The sequence below is a fragment of the Arvicola amphibius genome, chromosome 12 (assembly GCF_903992535.2).
Source record: "Arvicola amphibius chromosome 12, mArvAmp1.2, whole genome shotgun sequence".
NCBI lineage: Eukaryota > Metazoa > Chordata > Mammalia > Rodentia > Cricetidae > Arvicola > Arvicola amphibius.
This window is the reverse complement of record NC_052058.2, coordinates 28,002,031-28,021,364: the sequence shown is the minus strand read 5'-3', so window position 1 is coordinate 28,021,364 and position 19,334 is coordinate 28,002,031. Positions and strand designations below refer to the sequence as shown.

Sequence of the window (19,334 nt, the reverse complement as noted above, 5' to 3'; positions counted from 1 at the left end):
CTATGTGAGTCTTCCTGGAGGTTGCTTTATCCAATAGTCAAGAGTATAAACTCGGCAGATAGGTGTGTGAGTTCAAATCCTAGGTCCAGTACTCATTGTTTAGGTGAGTTAGCCTCTGCATTCCTCAGGTTTTTTTACCTGTGAAATCGGGGCAATAAAAGTCCCCACCTCAGAGGATTATGTTATATTGAGAAGAAAATGTATTTAGAGCTGTTGAGAGGGGTTATTGTTGTTATTATTATTTAATGAATCATTTCTGTAGAGGCAACATGTTAGTGTTCTCGTTCTGCACTACAAACTCCCACAAACCCTTGCTGAGATTTTAACTCATTGTTCATCTGTTTTAATGGGATTAACTCCCTCTTTATACTGAACTCCAAAGCAAGATAACATACCCTGTGTGTTTTAGTTTGCCATCTCCAGGGCTTAGCAGAATACCTTACGGGGATGCCCAGTAGATACTGGATACTGGTTGAACATTCCACCCTAATGTGGGTGGGTGAAAGCCCCAACTCTCACTGAGTTCTCATTCTAATGAGGGAGAAGGAGAAACAGAAAGTGACAAATAGTGGTATATGTGGGTTTTCAGAAGGTGTTATTTTCTATAGATGGAAAGAAATCAGTGAGGGGTACAGGACTCATGGGGTTTTATGGTCAAGTTAAAGATAAGAAAGTAGTGTTTAAAGAAACACTTGATGGCAGTGGGGTAAGCCATGAGTCTGCTGGACCGTAGGTTCAAGGTAGAAGGGAGAACAATTCTAACGAGTTTGGGAAGAAGTCAGATGTTAACATCTCTCAGGGTTTTAGCAGACTGAGAATTTTTATAAGTAGGCACTGTGAAGGCAAATTTTTCTCTGTCTTTTCCTTGTAAAGATATAGTAAAGAAACAGTCTTTTAAATCAATAACTATAAGAGGCCATCCTTTAGGCAAGAGGAAAGGCATAAGAATTCCATATTGTAGAGAGGCCATTGACTGAATCACTTTATTAACAGCTCTGTTACTGTTCTCCATTTTCCAGATTTCTTTTTAACAAAAAAGACAGGAGAATTCCGAGGACTGGTTGATTCTTCAATATGCTGAGCATCTAGTTACTCTTGTACCAGCTGTTCTAAAGCCTTCAGTTTCTCTTTTGTTAAAGGCATTGCTTATCCCATAAAGATTTCTTAGTTAACCATTTTAAGAGTAGGGCTATTGGTACCTCTGAGAGTTCACCAGTGGTTATTCTGTGGTTTTGTACAGCCTGAATGGTCAGTGAATGTTTTTATAACACCTTGTAACATCCTTTCCAGAAATATAACATGGTTTATAATTCGTTTCTAAGACTGCAGGAATGTTAATTTGGTTATTCCATTGTTGTAACAGATCACAACCCCATAGATTCACTGCTATATTAGCCTCATATGGCCTTAGCCTTCCTCTCTGTCCTTCTGGCTCTATTAATTCTACCCATCTCTTGCTTTGTTTTTCCTAAGGTAGGGTTCCAGTTCTTAGGAATTGAACATATGCCTCCTGAAGAGGCCAATTTGGATGCCAAGATTCTGGAGTAATAATAGCTACATCTGTACCTGTGTCTAATCATCCTTCAATTATAATGTTATTTTTCATGCTTTCAGCTTTGGTCTTTGATCATTTATAGAAGTCTGTCAAAATATACATTTTCTATTTTCTGTTGGAATTTTTGATTCATCCTCCGTGGTTATTAAATCATTCAGAGAAGAAGAGTTTTTTATGACAGGGACTGGATTTTCTATTTTCCTGGGGGAGATAAGTCCTCCACAGGAGCTGTGAATGACTAGATCACTTTTGACCTTGGGGGATTTGAGAGGCCTCCTAAGGAGTTTCCTGTTAGTAATGGGATGCCTGTTTGTCTCTTTTTGATCTACATTCATTGGTCCAGTATTGGCCTTTGACTCATCTTCTGCATAATCCAGAAGGTTGGGGTCTTCTATATGGATTATTCCCAGAAGAAACATTATTCCTAGGGATGCCTTGTCTACAGTCCTTTCTTGGGTGACCTATTCTGCTGCAATTAAAACATTTGGTATTTGATATCTCTTCCATACCTTTGGAAATTGCTTCTCCTACCAAAGTCTCAGTATTTTAGTAAAATGAATCAATATTGGCTGTGTGTAGGATCAATTTGTCCATTTGATCTGACTTTTAAGGGCCCAAGTATCTTTTTTGCATCCTAAATTAGCATTTTCAAAAGCCAGAGATTCAATGAATACTCATCTAGCTTCTGAATCTGGTACCCCTATTTGTACAGCTTTAGTTAATCTTTGCAAAAAGTCACTAGATGGTTCTCTTGGGCCTTGTATATCCTTAGTATATGATTCAATTATTTTTCCTAATTTTTGAATCTTGTCTCAAGCATTCAAGGCTGTTGTATAGAACAGAGACAAGATTTGTTCATTGTACATAGCTTAACTGCCTTGATCAGCATGATGGCCTTCACCAAGAATTTGATCTTGGGAGGTTTTAAAACCTCTGACTCTACCTTGATGTTCATGGGCCTTAACTTTCTCTCTCCAAATACACTTCCACTGTAACTGTGGACCATCTTCTAGTACAGCTGAGACTAATCGAAGCTAGCTATGTGTAGTTCCCTTATTTCTTGAAGCCCATGTCTTTACCAACTGCCTCACATATGGTGACTGCATGGCACAAGATACTGCTGCTTGCTTAATATCTTTTAGATATTTCATACATATACGTTCCCATTTACATTTTGTATATCCTTTTGTGTATTTACTATTTGCTGACTTTTCAGAAATAGTAACAGGATAAGTAGCTAAAACTATTGGTTAGTAATCTCATCTATGAAAGGTACTGGCAATGTTAAGTCTTTATTATTGTCTTTTGTCTGTACCTCATCTCCTTAATTATCAATTCTGACAAGTTCTTCAATGGTTTCAAATCTATGTATCATTGTCTTTTGTAGAGTCTGAATTTCTTGACCAGTGACTATTTCTAATGATGTCATCGAATCAATTAATTTCTGGTTCTCACCGTGTACATATGATTTCAAGTATTTAAGTTTTTCTGTTAATAATATCTTCTCATCCTTAGATTTATTTATTTATTTAGATTTATGTTCTTGTCCTTAGATTATTTGGGTGGGATGTAGAGTGCCTTCCAGGAGGGATGTTCTATCTGATAGCTTGTTATAACTTTTTAACATATTTTGATTGTCAGTTTCAACAGTATAAATCCTTTTAGATAATCTTTTAGTACCATTTTGTAAGGTTTTTATAACCTGTTGCCATGGAGTGAATTTTGCCTGTCAAATTATTGTTATCATTTTCAATGGTATGGATCCTTTCAGCCAACTTCTCATTAATAGTCTTTAATGCCTATATCATTTCTATAAGTTTTTCATCCTTGACTGTATTATCAAACCATTTCTTTAAGAATATAATATGAATTATCAAACTAATAGCACAGATGGCTAAGATTGTATACATTCAAGGTAGGTCATATACCTCTTTTAGAAATTTTTCCATAGTATAAATTAAAAGGTTATTAAATTTGTGGATGGTGATATTATCTGCAATTATGAGATGATTTACTTTCATTAAAATCCTGGTTCAGATGAGAATGTTAAGGTGTAATAAAGATGTGGGCCAGTAGGTGTTACAGATACACCACTAAAGGAGTCCAGTGACGCTGGAGCTATGGTCTTACTTATTCCAGTGTTGCTAACCTGTGGATTTTTTAAGCAGAACTCAAAACAACCAAAATGAATGGATTTTTGTTAAAGAGACATTGTTCAGGGAAGCTCTGCAGTGGGTGTGCCAGGGCCATAGGAGCCAAGGGAAGTTGCAGTAGCCACGTAAGAGCAGCATGCGGGATTGGTAGCAAGCCTCCAGGACCACAGGAGCCATAGGAAGCTGCCAGGGCACAGAAAGTTGTGTTGTTGCCACATGTGGGGTGGCAGTAATACACAGGTTCCACAGGAAGCCATGGGCAGACAGCCGGGGCAGGAGGGGAAGCTAATTCAGGGCAGATGGGAGTTGGAAGTGCTATTTTTTCTCCCAAGCACAGGTGGTGGCTAAAAAGCCTCAGGCAAACAGCCTTTTTAAATGAATTTGTATCCCAAATGTTGGACACCAAATGTAGCATGATTAATAAAAATCCAGAGACAGATATTGAGGTTCAACCTGAAGGTCAGAAAAGCAAAACAGCCAGCTACTGACTCTTGCCTCCACCTCAGTCTGAAATGGTGATCCTGCCTCCTGGAATCAATGTAGTGATATTTCATTTGAATTTTAATAAATAAAGATTGTCTGAAGTTCAGAGAGTAAAACAGCTGCACCGATCAGCCTTACAGACCAGGCAGAGGTGACACACACCTTTAATCCCAGTAGCCATGCTAGTTTCCCATAGAAACCAAGCAGTCGTTGTGCACACCTTTAATCCCAGCCCAGAGACGAATATAAGACGGGAGAAAACAGCTCTCAGACACAGTCTCATTCTGAGATTCCTGGAGGAAGAACTGCCATTTCAGACTGAGGTCCAGGTAAGAGCCAGTGGCTAGCTGTTTTGCTTTTTGGATCTTCAGGTTGAACCCCAATTTCTGTGTCTGGGTTCTTATTAATCACGCTACACAGTCCCATCTCTATTCTAATTGGTAACTTTGATGAGTAATTTTTCCTTTTAGGCCTTCAAATCTTCTTTTGGATGAAAGAATTAGATAAGGTAGTACATCAGTTCCCTCTCTAGTCTTAATCGTGATTTGTACTGTAGGTTCAGAATTAGAAGGACGTATCATGGAAAATCTAGTGTCCTAGAACCGCTGAAGCCATTGACAAGAAATCTTGAATAGTGTGCTTTACCCAGCTCCCTTGGTCTTTGTGGCATACAATAAGTATATAGAAGTTAAAGGAAAGGGTATATTTCTAGGTGAGGTAGACTTTAAGGACATATTAGAGAGGTATGTGTTTATAAGTTTAAGATTAAACTATAAGATTATAAATTTTATTTGAGAATCTATAAGAATATTTAGTATATTGTTTAATACATTAGTATATTTCAAGGAAAGATATTCTTCCAACTTGGAAAAGTTATTTCTAGAGTTCTCTGTGTAATTTTGTTTATAAAAATGAAATGATTCAGAGGGTATTAAAATTATGTGTTCCTGTTTCATATTTGGGTATATGTTAGTACCTTCTTACTTCTTCTTAACATTCATAGACTTAAAGAGATCCCATATAAATTCCATGTCATGGATTTTTGACAGGATATTATCTTTGTCCCCCCACTGGGCCCTTTTTCATTTATCTGAGTTTAAAGACAAGGAATTTCCCAATTCCAAAACATCCTTTTGTTAACTTTTTCCTTCAAGGCCTAAGGGGGCATCAGAGAAAGAGAGCTGAGGTTAATGGGAGCCCTGCCATTCCTCCCCTGCCTTCATTGCTTCGTGGTCACTAACTGAAGCCAGTCTTTCTGCCCAGTTTCACTCAGTACTGGATCACCTCATGCACCTTTGAGTTGCCCGCCCTCTAATTTGTGGCTCTTTGGAAACACCTGCACAGGAAATTATTTAGATTATATAGATATCTAACTCTGGGTTTATAGCATCTGAAATAGAGAACCAGAAGAACAGCTGGAGAACTAGAAGTCAGAAAACAGGAAGAACCAGGAGGGACAACCGTGAGTCAGATGGTTTAGTAGATACAGGGAGGACAGTCAGTGATGGGAGAGAGCTGGGACCTCCATGACATGGACAAAAATCCAAGACTGATTCTTAAGAACGAAGATGCTGAGGTCCACTGAATGGATAAGCTTTGGCTTCTGAGCTAGTTTGGTTACAAAGTCTATTTACTATTGATTTGGGAGTTTTTCACTGTGTTGACAAAAAAAAAAACAACAAAAACTAATACAAAAGGATTTATTTGGAGTGAATTTTGTGCTAATGTTTTAGGAAAGCAGAGAAAACTCATTGAATAGGAGCTAGTGAAGCCATCACTGGAAATATTGAACTATTTCTTCCTGTAGGTCGGAAATTTTTGGCTGTATCCAAATAGTCTTGTGACCTGAGGTCTTTTGACAACACCATTTTCTCTGTTCCTCTGCTGGGATCCACAGTGGCATGTAATATTTAAGCTTACAAGAGATTCTGATACGTTGGGAAACCGCTAATTTCCCTCCCATTTCCGCTCCTTGTTGCTGTGGTAAAGTACTTTGACAAAAGCACTTAAGGGAGAAGAATTATGTTTTAGCTCACAGTTGCCAGTACCGTCCTAGATGGCAGGGCATCAAGGTGCGGGGAGCTAGAAGCAGCTGGGCACTGTTCACAGCCAGAGGAAGAGGGCTCCAAATGCATACATGCCTTTAGCTCCCTACTTAATATAACCCTGGTCGTACTGCTCTGAGATCATTCATGGCCACAAGTAAAATAGATATTTCCGTATGCATTAGTATAATCAAGATAAAAATCTCCCAAATGTATGCCCACAGGCTCATCTCTCTGGTGATCCTGTGTTATGTCAAGTTGGCAATTAACGCTAACTCCACCCTTGTCAGCTTGACACCCAGATACATTGCTTGTGAGCTATAACCTTTCCCACAAGCTTTTCTTGCCTCCGTAAGCTCATGACCATGTTATAATGTAAAAGAGTCAGTCCAACATGAAAAGTCGGCTTTCAGAGTTCAAATCCTTCCAACGTCTCTGCAGTGTGAGCTCCTCTACAATGAAGAACAGCTTGCACAGTTTCAGGAATAAACAGCGTTCTTCCAGAATGGAAGAAGCAGGCACAAGGAACAGTTACACTTAAAAGCAAAACACAACAACCTTGAGAAACAAATGAACAACCCCCACTAACACAACAATAAAAACATCCCAAAACCTGGCAGGGAGATCACCAAATCCTCCCACTCCACTCCTGCATCTGTGGCGCATAGTGTGATCATTTGGGTTCCAATAGGCGTTGGTAACCCCGCCCCTGTAGCTCTGCTGCCCTTAGCATATAATCTTGTGGGTCATTTTCCGTTCCACGTCTGCAACTCTCCTTGGCATCTATCGGATGGTCTTGGCATCTCCAGGATTGATCCTGGAGTTTCTAGGATGTCTTGGTCTTTACTTTCAGACCTGCATGCAATGCCCCCTGAGGGCCTCTTTACAGGAATTCTGGTGCTACCCCATATTGCCTGGCCTCAGATGCTCTCCATAGCCCCCTCATTCTTTCATGACTCCAAAGCAATAACACATGGCTGAATACGATTTAGTTCAGTTTAGTAGCCAACTTTATACAGTCTAGACTCACCTGAAAAAGTCTCGATTAGAGATGGCCTAGATCAGGTTTGCCTCCTGTGGGCATGCCTGTGAGGAAAATTCTTTTTCTAGATGGGCTTAATTGTGGTGGAAAGAGCCAGCCTGAGTAGGGGCAGCACCATTTCAAGGGCTGGACCTTGAACTATAGTAGAGTAAGAGGCGCAAGCTGAGCAAGTTAGTAAGTGTATCATTGCTCTCTGTGCTTGATTATGGATATGTTCTAACTTGCTGATTTTACTTCCTGGGAACAATGGGTTGTGACCTGGTGCTGTAAGCACAAGCGAAACCAAAACAGCAACCATGCGAAGTCCTTCAGTCTCTTGTAACAGAGTTGTATGGGTTTCTGGGACCTGACCCTAGGGAAACACATTTCAGTGGACTCTTTCAGCATCTCTGTTTGAATTTAGACCTTCCTCTTCAAACAAGCCTGTAGTTTCACAAGTCAGAGCCTTCAGTGGGTCATATCTTGCCCTCAGGGCATCTTGTTCTATTGGTCCATTATAGAACAGTGTATTTTTTTTTAATAATTACCCCCTTTATTTCAACTGGTTCCTTGGCTGCAAAGTTTAATTTGTTCAAGGTTCTTCTCCTCTTCCACAAACTATATGTTTTTACAACTTTCTGTAGATCTGAATAAGTGAAGTGACATGGGACCATGCTCAACCTGAATCCTGTCCTGCCTTCAAATTTCTACTGTCAGACAGTCTAGTTCATTACCGTTAAATTCAACTTTACTCAAATTCTCCATACAGAAAGCCATATTAGTGGTCAAAATATCACACATGAGCCCCCCTCCCTGTTCCTTATACAGTTTCTTGTTGCTTCTAAAATCAGAATATTCTCAGTCCACATTTCTCTCTGTGTTCTTGGTCTTCCAAAATCCCATCAGAACGACCCATTAGATTCTACTATAGCTTTTCTATCCTACAGTTCCGAATTCTTCCGTATTCTAGACACAAAACCCCAGTGGCCTAAGAGCCATACAGTCAGGTTTATTCTATCAACAGACCCACTTCTGGCACCAGCTTATCTCTTAGTTTCTTTTCCTATCACTGTATAAAGTACTCTTACGGAAGCCACTCAAGGAGAAAGAAGTACTCGAGTCCTTCACGGCCATCAAGTCAACGTAACAGGAGTTTGAAGTATCGCGTTATGTTGTCCACAATAAGAAAAAGGGAACAATACATTTGTAAAAGCTACTACTTAGTTGGGTCTCTCCCTTCCGATGATCCAGGATTCCTTGCAAAGGAATGTTCCTCCCTACAACTAAGACGGCCCTTCCTGTTTCAGTTGATGAAACCAGGCTATTCCGCATAGGCATGCCAGCAGACCCATCTCCTGGGTGATTTTAGATTATGTCAGGTAACGCTAACTATAAACTGCTCCTCCAATTTGAAGAAAGGATAGAGGCTCAATAAAGTAAAATAAGTTTCTTAGAAGTTGGACTGGGTAGGCAGCATCAGTTAATTATGCAAGTTGCTAACTGGTCACCCAGGACTCCTGGAAGTCACTTCCATCCTGTCTGTATTGCCCTATGGTTGAGACTTCATTGCTTCTTCTGGTTTGACTCACCCAAGGCCACCTAACTCATAAGTGAGGGAATATAGTTGTATTAATTATTTTTCTGTAGCTGGGACCTGATGGAGCAACTTGCTCATAGGTTCCTATTTATCAGTCCATCCCGGGGAAGAGGCTATGGTGGGGGAGAGCTTCTTCCATTGTGATGGTGAGGAAGCAGAGAAAGGAGATATAGGAAAAATAATTTCCAAAGAGACACACCCCTCCATCCTCCAATTAGATCCTACCTCCCACTTTCCCCTTTTCTTAATAATGCCATCATATTATAATTCCAACACAGGATTAATGTAGAATTCGAGCCAGCACCCTTGTGCTCTGATCATCTGGAAGAGGTTTGCAGACAGAGCAGAGGTGTGCATCATTCATCTCTGAGTTGTGGCTCAGTGCTGTCACGCTGACGGCTGAGATTGGGCATCACAAAGAGCAAACATTTCTGATCTTATCCTTATAAGGACATCATGATGTAACTTAAGTAGCTTTTCCATGACAATACCATCTTTACTCTTGCTTAATTGAACATTTCCTCTAGAGCAGTCCTTCTCAGCCTTGTTAATGCTGCCACCCTTTAATACAATTCCCCATATTTAGTGACCCCCATCACAAATTATTTTCCTTGGTGCTTCATAACTGTAATTTTGATACTGTTATGAATCATAAAACATTTTAATATTTTTGGAAATACAGGTTTGCCAAAAGGGTCATGACCCACAGGTTGAGACCCAGTGTTCTAGAATAAGGCATGGTGTAAAAACAATTAGTATATTAGGAAAAATTATTAGTAAATTTTGGGGGGTTATAGCTATTTTTTATGGTATTGGTAACTCAGGGTCTTGCATATTCTAGGCATGTGCTGTTCTGCTGAATGATGTCCCCAGCCACTAATAAGTAAGAGTTTGCTGTCTTTGGCTGGTTGTAGACTGTGTCAAACTCTGCTTACTGTTTCCCTTTATTATGGCACTAGGGGAATGGTTTTTTCTTTTAATTTCCAGGATCTTAATTCAACTGTAGAAGGCATAAAAAACGATGCAGCTCATTGAGTCAAAATTTTATTACTTAGGCAGGGACAAAGCATCGTGGTAGGGCATTTGTTTAGCATGCGTGAGGCTGCTCTAGGATTGAGCTCCAGCACCAGTGGAAAGTGAGATTGTGCCACCCAGAAGCTCAAGAGATCGAACCCACTGTGTTTATAAAGCTAGTCTGGCCACGCCCTGCCGTAGCTACCTTACAGATAAGCCACTGGGGAGGCTGGATAGCAGAACCCCAGATCACTGAAATGCTGCTCCTACCCTGTGATAGAACACAATGTGAACAGCACTGTGCAGAGCCAGATGAGTACCCGAAGAGTATGTGCCAAGGCAAACCAGGCTCCAACAAGAACGTGGTGTCCGAATTTCTGCAAGTTGGTTGTTCATCAAGTGGATCCTGACATATTAGGGCTTTTTATCGCATGGTTTAGATACCTGGCTCTCTGTAGCTGACAGCTAAATTAGTTTGGTGATCAGTGAAGGAGTATTTTTGTCGTACTGAATCATCAATAAGCTTTTATGTATAATAATGCTTGCTTTGCTTCTTTTTCTCTGTCTCTGCCCCGCCACCCATGCTTAGACAATTGTGCTCAGTGCTTAAAGCAAACTTACCTATTTCCCAGATGATCTGACACCTTCTAAATGTTACCCACAGTTCTTAATTTCATGACCCTTGCTTTGAAGCCAGGAGGATCCCTAATTTGAATTCTCCCTTCCATTGTCCTTTTAAAGTGCCCTGCAGTGTGGTATGCCAGGCAGTTTGCTAGCTCTGGACTTAGATGCTGCTCTTTGGAAGACTAAACTGGCACAATGGGCTTAAATCAAAACTATGTAAACTGTAAACGTAAATAGCAATAAATGCGATGTGACTGGACTATAGGGCGTCTGGAAGGTTTACAGTAGGGTGATATGGTCCCCTTGGAGCGTCAGGATTGTCAGGCCAGCGTATGTTTGATATAGGGGTTGGGATGGGGAGATCCAGGTGGTAGAATGGACAGTTTAGCGCAGGCAAAGGTCAGAAGGCTTGGCAATCTGAAGTTGTTAAAAGTTCTGAGAGGTTTACGGTGCACTGTGGCCATGTCTTCCTTTGTGGATCCCATGAGCATCTAGTTACTTATCACTTGCATGTGCAGATGAAAATAGAACCATAACGGGGATCGAGAAGAAATAGATATGCTTAATTAATAGACCTATTTGCTCTGGGCCACCCGCTGTTCTAATATACTTTACTTAGTAGGCTTTAAAAATTGCAAGGTAACTATAGCCATTTTTCTCCTCAAATCGTTTAATATATACACCATTATCACTGACAGCACAGTTGCCTCCTTAGGGATCTTAAATCACAGGTTAATATTCAGGCACATTAAACACGTTCTTTTCATTAAACACATATGACAGCCCCTGGCATGAAATGAGTTCTCAGTACAGGAGCTATCTGCATTCTGAGTTCTGATAACCTGAGTTCTGGAGTACCCAGTGTTTGTCAAGAGACCTCTGGGAGAAACAGAAGATGAAAACCCAAGCAACAATACCAACAACAACCTATATCCAGACACACTGGAAGAGCCGCATTACTGATAGGCTTGTCTTTCTCTCACATCCTCTTCATTAGTCCAGTCTATATCGACAATAAGCTGGGTCCCCTTGGATGGGCAGATAGTCTCTCTGCGCTCTAAGAGGCCTCGCTTCTGCCCTGTCAGCAGTTGTGCTACTTGCACCCTCGAGGTTGTGATAATGACTGATGAGAAGGGCACGTGACAGCCCCTGGCACAGGACAAGCTCTCAGTCCCAGGGATATCTGCACTTTGCTTAAACAAAACCTGAGTTCTAAATAAGCCACTGAAGGAAGCACACAGCCAGGCACACCAAACACCAAACCAAACGAAAGCACAAGCAAAAATAAAACCAAGCAAACAAACAGACCCCACAATGATGTGAGGCTTCTTTCTGTCTCACATTCTCTTTGTTGTTCAGTCTCGGGCTCTTTACTGCCCAATAGTCTTCTGCGTGCGCTGAGACAAATCTTCAGGAACTGATGCTTCATGATAAATGAAGCCAAGGAAGCAGGGTTTATATCAAAAAGCCCACTGCTCTTCCCCTCTCTGTGCAGGGAGTTTGCAACAGAGCCTTCTGGCTGAACCTCCCTCATCTAGAAGTGTTCTTGCCATTTCCCAGATACCAGGGCTGAAGATCAGCCCATAGCTTGACCATTGGTAGTCTATCCTGCTGTTATTAAAGAGAAACACTTTGGGTGCCATAATTTCTCTCTTGACTGGTTTTACTTTTCAATCAGTTGAGATATATTTTTGTGCCACAGTGTAAGCTTCAGCAAAAGCTTTTCCAGCAGTAATCATAGTAGGAGCAGTAGTAGTGGTGCCAGTATAGTCTCTTCTAGGGCTAGAGAGGCCTCAGTCAGTAAAGTGCCTTCTACACAGCTGTGCAGACTTGACTTCAGCATCTAGTGCCCCCCAAAACAGCTGGGCATGGCAGCTTGCACCTGTAATCCTAGCACTGTGGAGACGACAAGAGGAGAATCATTGTAGCTAGCTGTTCGAACTACGTAAGTCAGCGAGTTTCGGGTTCCATGAGAGACCCTGTCTCAACAGATGAGGTAACAGTGACCAAAGAACATAGCAGATGTCAGAATTTCTATGCACATATATCAGCCTGTACATATGTCTATCTGTATACATTAGCATGTACGCACCACCCACGCAATACAGCTATATGCACATGCACACAAACACACACACATACACAAATAAACACACATAGATATGTACACATATACACACTCAGACACATGCACATGTGCACACATACACACAAAACACACAAAGATACACACACACACACTCCTTTGTCACCCTGTAATGATAAATTGCATTAACAAGTCGAAAGTGATTGCATATTGATTTTATTTTACAAATACATGTATATATACATATATCCAGTGCTGAAGTTTCCATGTTGATTATTACGGAGAATTGTTTAGATTAATTGTCTCATATTTTCTTTTACAATATGCTTAGGGATACATGCTGGTGAGTTTTCACCCCTGTGCTCTTTTTTCTTTTGCCTCACAGGAGAGAATAATAGAGCGTTTGAAAGAGCAAAGGGAGAGAGATGACCGGGAGAGACTAGAAGAGATAGAATCCTTTCGAAAGGAGAACAAAGACCTCAAAGAAAAGGTCAATGCTTTACAGGCTGAACTCACGGAGAAAGAGGTGAGTCTGGGGAAATGAAGGTACCACATCCACAATTCTCCAAACGCTGTTTTGTTGAAGTTGATTTCATTAACAGTCTCTGGGGACATACAGTGTAGTGTGAAGACTTGGGGAACATGGTGTCCTTACTCTCAGAAGGCTGCCTCTGTTCCAGGGAAGAGAGTACCAGTGTCTTCCTTCATCAAAGATGTCTTTGGGCATCTTTACCACTCAGCCGGCTGGGCAGTGTGGCCTCTAGAAGCATTTTTCTTGTGTTTTACTTTACCAACTATTACTTGTATGCCTTAAAGAAGGGTTTTTTTTTAGGTCCTTTTATCTTTTGCTTGAACATCAGTTAGTATAACAATAACAACAATGATAATAGTAACTCCTCTTTACTTATTAAATGCTTTTGGAGTATTTTGAATTTATTTGCAGTTCTCAAATGAACCACCCAATATTGCCTGGTTAGAAAACATGACCATGAAGACAAATTTCTCAGTTAGATATAGCTTCTCTTCTGGAATTGTTTTTTATGGTACAATAAATTATTTAAAGCCATTTCACACTATAGCAAAGCTGAATACAGAATATAAATCCCACCTCTGTTTTTACAGTAAGACAATGTATTATAAAGAACTTTGTTGCTTGGAGATTCCGGAGCAGTTGTTTGGAGCTGCAGTCTCCACGCTCCAGAGGATACCTATAACATGTTCAGTATTCTTGAGGATACTTTTATGGAGCTATGGATGAAGCAGTTATGTAACTTATTTGCCCACTGTCCTCATCCTCAGCTGTCCCTGCCACAGTGATTTCTGTTGGCCAGACGTGCACACTCTGCAGGATGGCTCAAGCCCCTTTGTCTTGCTGGGTCTTCCTAGTCCACGGCTGCACCTTCATCTTTCCAGAGCTACTCCATCCCCTGTGTGTTAATAACTCTACACAATTTACAGTCCTCCCTAAATAGGAACTTGAGCTTTGATGCAAGAGGAGTTTTGAGGGAACCAGAACGCAGTCTCTTGTCCCTAAAATGGATGCTTCCTAGATCTTTAGAAAGGAGATTTTTTCTTTGACTCTGCATTGCACAGCCAGTTCTGACTGGATGGGTCTGTCTTTGCATGTGACAGAAGCACACTAGCTTTGTCCTCATTTATAAGATTTCTCACTGTTTGGCCTTGGAAGTGCCATTTGAGGGTTTGCACTGCTAGTGGAAAAGAGACCTCGGCGAGGTGGCAAGCTTCAGGTGGAACTGGTTTTGTAAGCAGTGCTAACCATGACTCAGCATCAGTCATGTGGGCAGTGCTAACCATGGTGAGCATCAGTCACGTGGCAGTGCTAGCCATGATTGAGCATCAGTCACATGGGCAGTGCTAACCATGATTAGCATCAGTCACATGGGCAATGGCAGAAACCTTTCCAGATACTGTCAAATGCGCTTGGCGTTGCTACTTGGTAAGGTATGTTCTTTCAAAGAAAACAACCAAAGAAACCAAAACCAAAAACCAAACCAAACCAAACTAAACAAAAAACAAAACCAGGACCAGATTAGTAAATTTAAATTAAGGGACTCGCTGAAATGGTTTTTGATCTAAGGGAGGGTGGACAAGCCCAACACATGTCATGTGACTACCTGGAGGAGTTAGGCTGCTACTGTATCCACCTGGGACAAAGGCTGAAGGTTTGCTCCTTAAGGGCTTTTTTCAAAGGGTAGATCAAGCCCACCCAGAGGACCGAGGATAATTTTCTTAAAACCTAAACCCAGCTGATTATAGGCGTTAGTCGTGTCTGAAACTGTCTTCACAACACCTAGATTAATAACTAGGAGCCATAGTGTAGCCAAAATAAAGCTGGCTGTCACAACTGGCAATTTACACTTTAAAAAAGAACAACATAGAACTTCAGTTCACATGGAAGTTACTATTTACTTTGGGTGATAATATGTCTTCACTATGACAAAATAACTGGATTATAAGGGCCTTCATTTTTTGTAGAAGTGAAATCAGAGTTGTAGACCCAAGTTTGAGACTTGAATCTGCCTTTAATGGCTGAGTGATCTTGGACAAGACTAACAGCGGATGTGAGTGCCAGCCTGCTGCCTTGAAAAATGAGTGCTACCCACCTGTCCTTCCAAACGTGTGTGGGAGTTTTCTGCTGGGTAATGACGGCCTCAGTCGGTGCTCAGAACAAGGTCTTGTATAGTGTTAGGCAGCATCGTGTCCTGAAAGAACACTGTGTACTCCCTGTCTTCTTTGATATTGCAATGTTGATATAAGCGCAGAAGTGGGCACATTTTGGTTAATAGTTGTTGTTAGCTGTTTCATGTTTGGTAATAAACATTGCCCCTATAGGTAGCAAAAACTATGTTTAGAGATATGCTCAAGTATTTATTTCTCTGGATTTTGGAATTCAGACTCTAGAGGGAAACTCTGGGATTCTGGGCATGTTGATAACTGAGCACTATTGGCAGTCCTATATCTGCTAGGAGATTGACCATTCAATGATTCTGGAGTCTACTTTATCCTAGAATTTCAAATACCTTTATCTTTGATTCATTAGAAGATATTTGAAAAATTAGTCATGTGTTTCTGTTAAAGAGGAGTTTGATAAAATGCAATTGGATGTTTTACATTTGATTTACCCTTGGGAAAGAAGCATCAAAGTCAGCGTTTTTTTGTTTGTTTGTTTGTTTTGTTGTTTTTCATATCTCAGCATATGCACAACTTAATTATAATAAATACAAATGGAGAGTTCAGGGCATGTGTTTGGAGATGCAATGCTGAAAGATCACCCTAGGACCATGATCTTGAACATGACTTTGAGATGTGAAAACTGCCCTGATTGACCACACCATTTAGTCACGTTTGATTCTACTGCCATGAAAGTCTGTTCTGTCTTGTAAGCTGGCCAACTTTCGTTCCGTGGCGAGAGCCCACTGTTAACGACTTTAGTAAAACTTACCCCTTCTGCTGAATGCATATTTTACGGCGATGTGAGTTTGTACTGATGCCCTTGCTCGGAGAAATCCTGATGCTTTCCTCACAGGTGTTCTCCTCCTTTCAGTCCAGTTTAATCGACCTCAAAGAACACGCGTCTTCATTAGCCTCTGCGGGACTGAAGAGGGACTCCAAATTAAAATCCCTAGAAATAGCCATCGAACAAAAGAAGGAAGAGTGTAGCAAATTGGAAGCACAGCTTAAAAAGGTAAGTGCAGTCTAAGCACAGATGGGCTCATTGATGAATTTATAAAATGGTTAGAGGAGAGGCCTTTTTCAGAATAAACAAACTCCTTATCATGGGTTATCTGCTGATAAAAGAAACATTTAAGTTGATTCCTGAGAAGTCTGAATCAAATCTGTTTGTAAATATGAAAACCTATCTTAATTTTGCGGTCAAAAGAAAACTTGAAAAAGAGAAAATAATTAGAGAAATGAAAAAGAATAAAAACTAGCCACCACTGTCTGGGGGTCTAAACCCTCTGAAAAGGTGGAGGAGGATATTCTCAGCAAAGGGAAGAATCCGGACATCGCTTCATATTCTGATAAAATTTATAGCTTCAGATGCAGATCAATTTTTGTAATACAACTGGGCAAGAATGTTTCTGGCAACACTCAGTCTCTAGATGCTCACTAAAGTAGTCAGCCCCCTAGTGCATCTGTAGAACGATGATTTATATTGAATTAATAATGGTTTACTGTCTAAGGAAGCTTGTTATATCCAGAAGTCTTTGGAAAAGAAAGCAGGGTCTTTCCATTGTGGCATCCACTTGTTTGCTCCAACCTGAACACTTTTGTGGACTGCATTTCCAGTCATGCATTGTTCCTCTGACTCTTTCCCTATGTTGTGTGGTTCGTCTGCACTCATTGTTCATAGAAAACTCATAATGCTATTAAGTCTTTTGTTCCCCTTGACAACTAATAAACTTAGAAGAGATAAGAATCTAAATATATAATAAAACATAATAAGATTTGATTGTGATTCATAGCACACTAGAATAGTGATTTATTAACTATAGTTATGAAGACAGATGGCATGGATGGCCAGAGCTGTGAACAATGTTTGTATCTACACAAGAATTATTTTGAATGCTTAATATTTAAATGCTCTATTTTTGATGAACTTACGCAAACTAAAACGGAAATGTGACTATTCCAGACTTACCACGTAGGGACTTTAGAAAGTCACCAGGTGAAATTGCACACTAAGAAAGTCCCCTCACTAAGATTCAGAAGCAGCATTGAGCATGGCTGTAGAGAGGGCTGGTGGGTAAAGTGATCGGCTCCTATCCCCAGTTCCCATGTAAGAAAAACAGGCGTGGTGTTCTCCTGTATTCCTACTCCAGGCCAGCAGAGATGAGTAGATCTCCAGAATCTTCAGCTTCCCAGTTTACTTAATTGGTGAGCTCCAGGTTAATAAGAGATATTATGTCAAGAAATAAAAGGTGGAGGAGCAGCTGAGGGAGGCACTGATATTTATCTCTGCTTGATACATGTCTGTACTGGTGCACACAGCCATGTACACATGCATACAACCCCCCAAACACAGAGGCATGGAAAAATAAAGGCATTCTTAATATCTCCCTCATTTTAAGTAGTATTTAGTTAAACAGAAATCTGGACTAGTAAATGAAAACGTTTAAATTGCCCATCTAAAGGTATTTAGGTGGCTATGGATGCATTTGGTGTATGAACTATTTTCTAAATATTTACATTGTGCTCTATGATACACCATGCTTTCTACTTAATAAGAGAGCTTAGTGGTGATAAAACATGCTCCCCCACAACACGATAGCGAAGGGAAATGGCTGCTGTACCATCTTATCTCACCCATGGTGTGCCGAGTAGGAGAATCTCAGACACACCCAGAGCCTGGAGTGCACCTGTATCAACTCTGCTGCGCTGTCACGGAGACCAAGGCTCCACACTAGGATAGCTGTGCATGTGTGCTTGGTGTCTGCCCTTTGTCCATAGAGCTCAGCATTGGTCTTTGAAATCCTCTAGGAACAAAGAGAAGCAGTCCACACGTTGTTGCTGGAGTTTCCATGTCTATGACTTGATTCTTGACTGAATCTGCATCTTTGCAGTTCAGCCTACTTTGCTTAGGTTCCTCTGGGGTTTGCCCAGCAGGCCACTCACTGGCAACATACTTTTTCCCAGACTCCCAGGCGTCACCACTTACTGACATTCACAGTCCAAGTCCTGTAACATTTTGGTGTGGTAGTTGATGACATTTTAGTTTTCTACACCGTCACCAGCCCTGAAGTGACACATAGAGTTGTCTCACCGTAAGGGAATTATATAATTCATGAAAAGAGAACTTATTTCTGAGTACATAACCTTTATATGGTTTAGTGAACTTAAAAAGGTTGTGATAACCTAAATATTTTATGTCTCACCAGTAGATGCCACATTGTTCATTTGGCTCTCCAGTATTGACTTAACTTTAGGGTTGAAGTGGTTTTTGTTTTTGTTTTCTTCAGTAGTCTCTAGTTTCTGCTGATGGTTTCATTAATACCTCAAGTATCCATCATCTTAGAGAGAAAAGAGGTCTATATGAAATACTTGAAAACACAAGCCTACAGTGTATGGATATACATATGGACACATTCTTTCCTCAAAGAAAAAAAGCAACTCTAAAAGCTTAAAAGAGGGCCCTCAGCACCTTTTAAATGAAAAGATTAGTGACTTGTGGATTAAATAGATTTACTAAATAAAAGCTGAAAATATAATTATTTTGTATCATAAATATACCATGGACTTTTCCCAATAGTATTTTGCTCAAGATTTGTGATGGTCCAGGTCCTTTCTGTTCATAAAATCCATATATTAGTAGCATATAGTTGAAAAGAATATTTTTCTGCCAGCAACAATGGAATCCACTTTGGGATTTAGCTTTTTATCCTACTAATAATGCATGCCTAAAGTAAGCTATTTTTTTTACATACAAATTTGTGGAGGAGTTTGCATACATAGTCATTTTTAACACTTTTTCATGTAGGGTTTATGATTCCTTCAAATATTTTAGGATAAAAATGCTTCTATACAGAAAAGGGATTATGTGAATTCTATCTGAAACTCTTAGAAATGACAATCAGATGCTCACGTGTGAGGAAATCCTACTGATTTTAGAGAGTTCATTAAACAATGCTAACCAGGTAAGCATAATTACTAGTGTGCATAATAATTAAATCTATCCGCCAATGTTAGTTATCCAGGGAGTGAGAAGAACCTACTTATTGATGTATGGATTGCATC

The 19,334-nt window shown here is 40.3% G+C and overlaps 1 protein-coding gene across 1 annotated transcript in view; it reads left to right on the top strand.

Annotated features, from left to right (window-relative positions):
* The window catches only part of Erc2 (ELKS/RAB6-interacting/CAST family member 2), a 681,609-nt gene that overhangs the window by 385,524 nt on the left and 276,751 nt on the right, over positions 1 to 19,334 (top strand). The window contains 2 exon segments of the mRNA XM_042054009.1: positions 12,964 to 13,104; positions 16,144 to 16,284. Of these exon segments, the coding sequence (XP_041909943.1) occupies positions 12,964 to 13,104; positions 16,144 to 16,284 (282 nt within the window).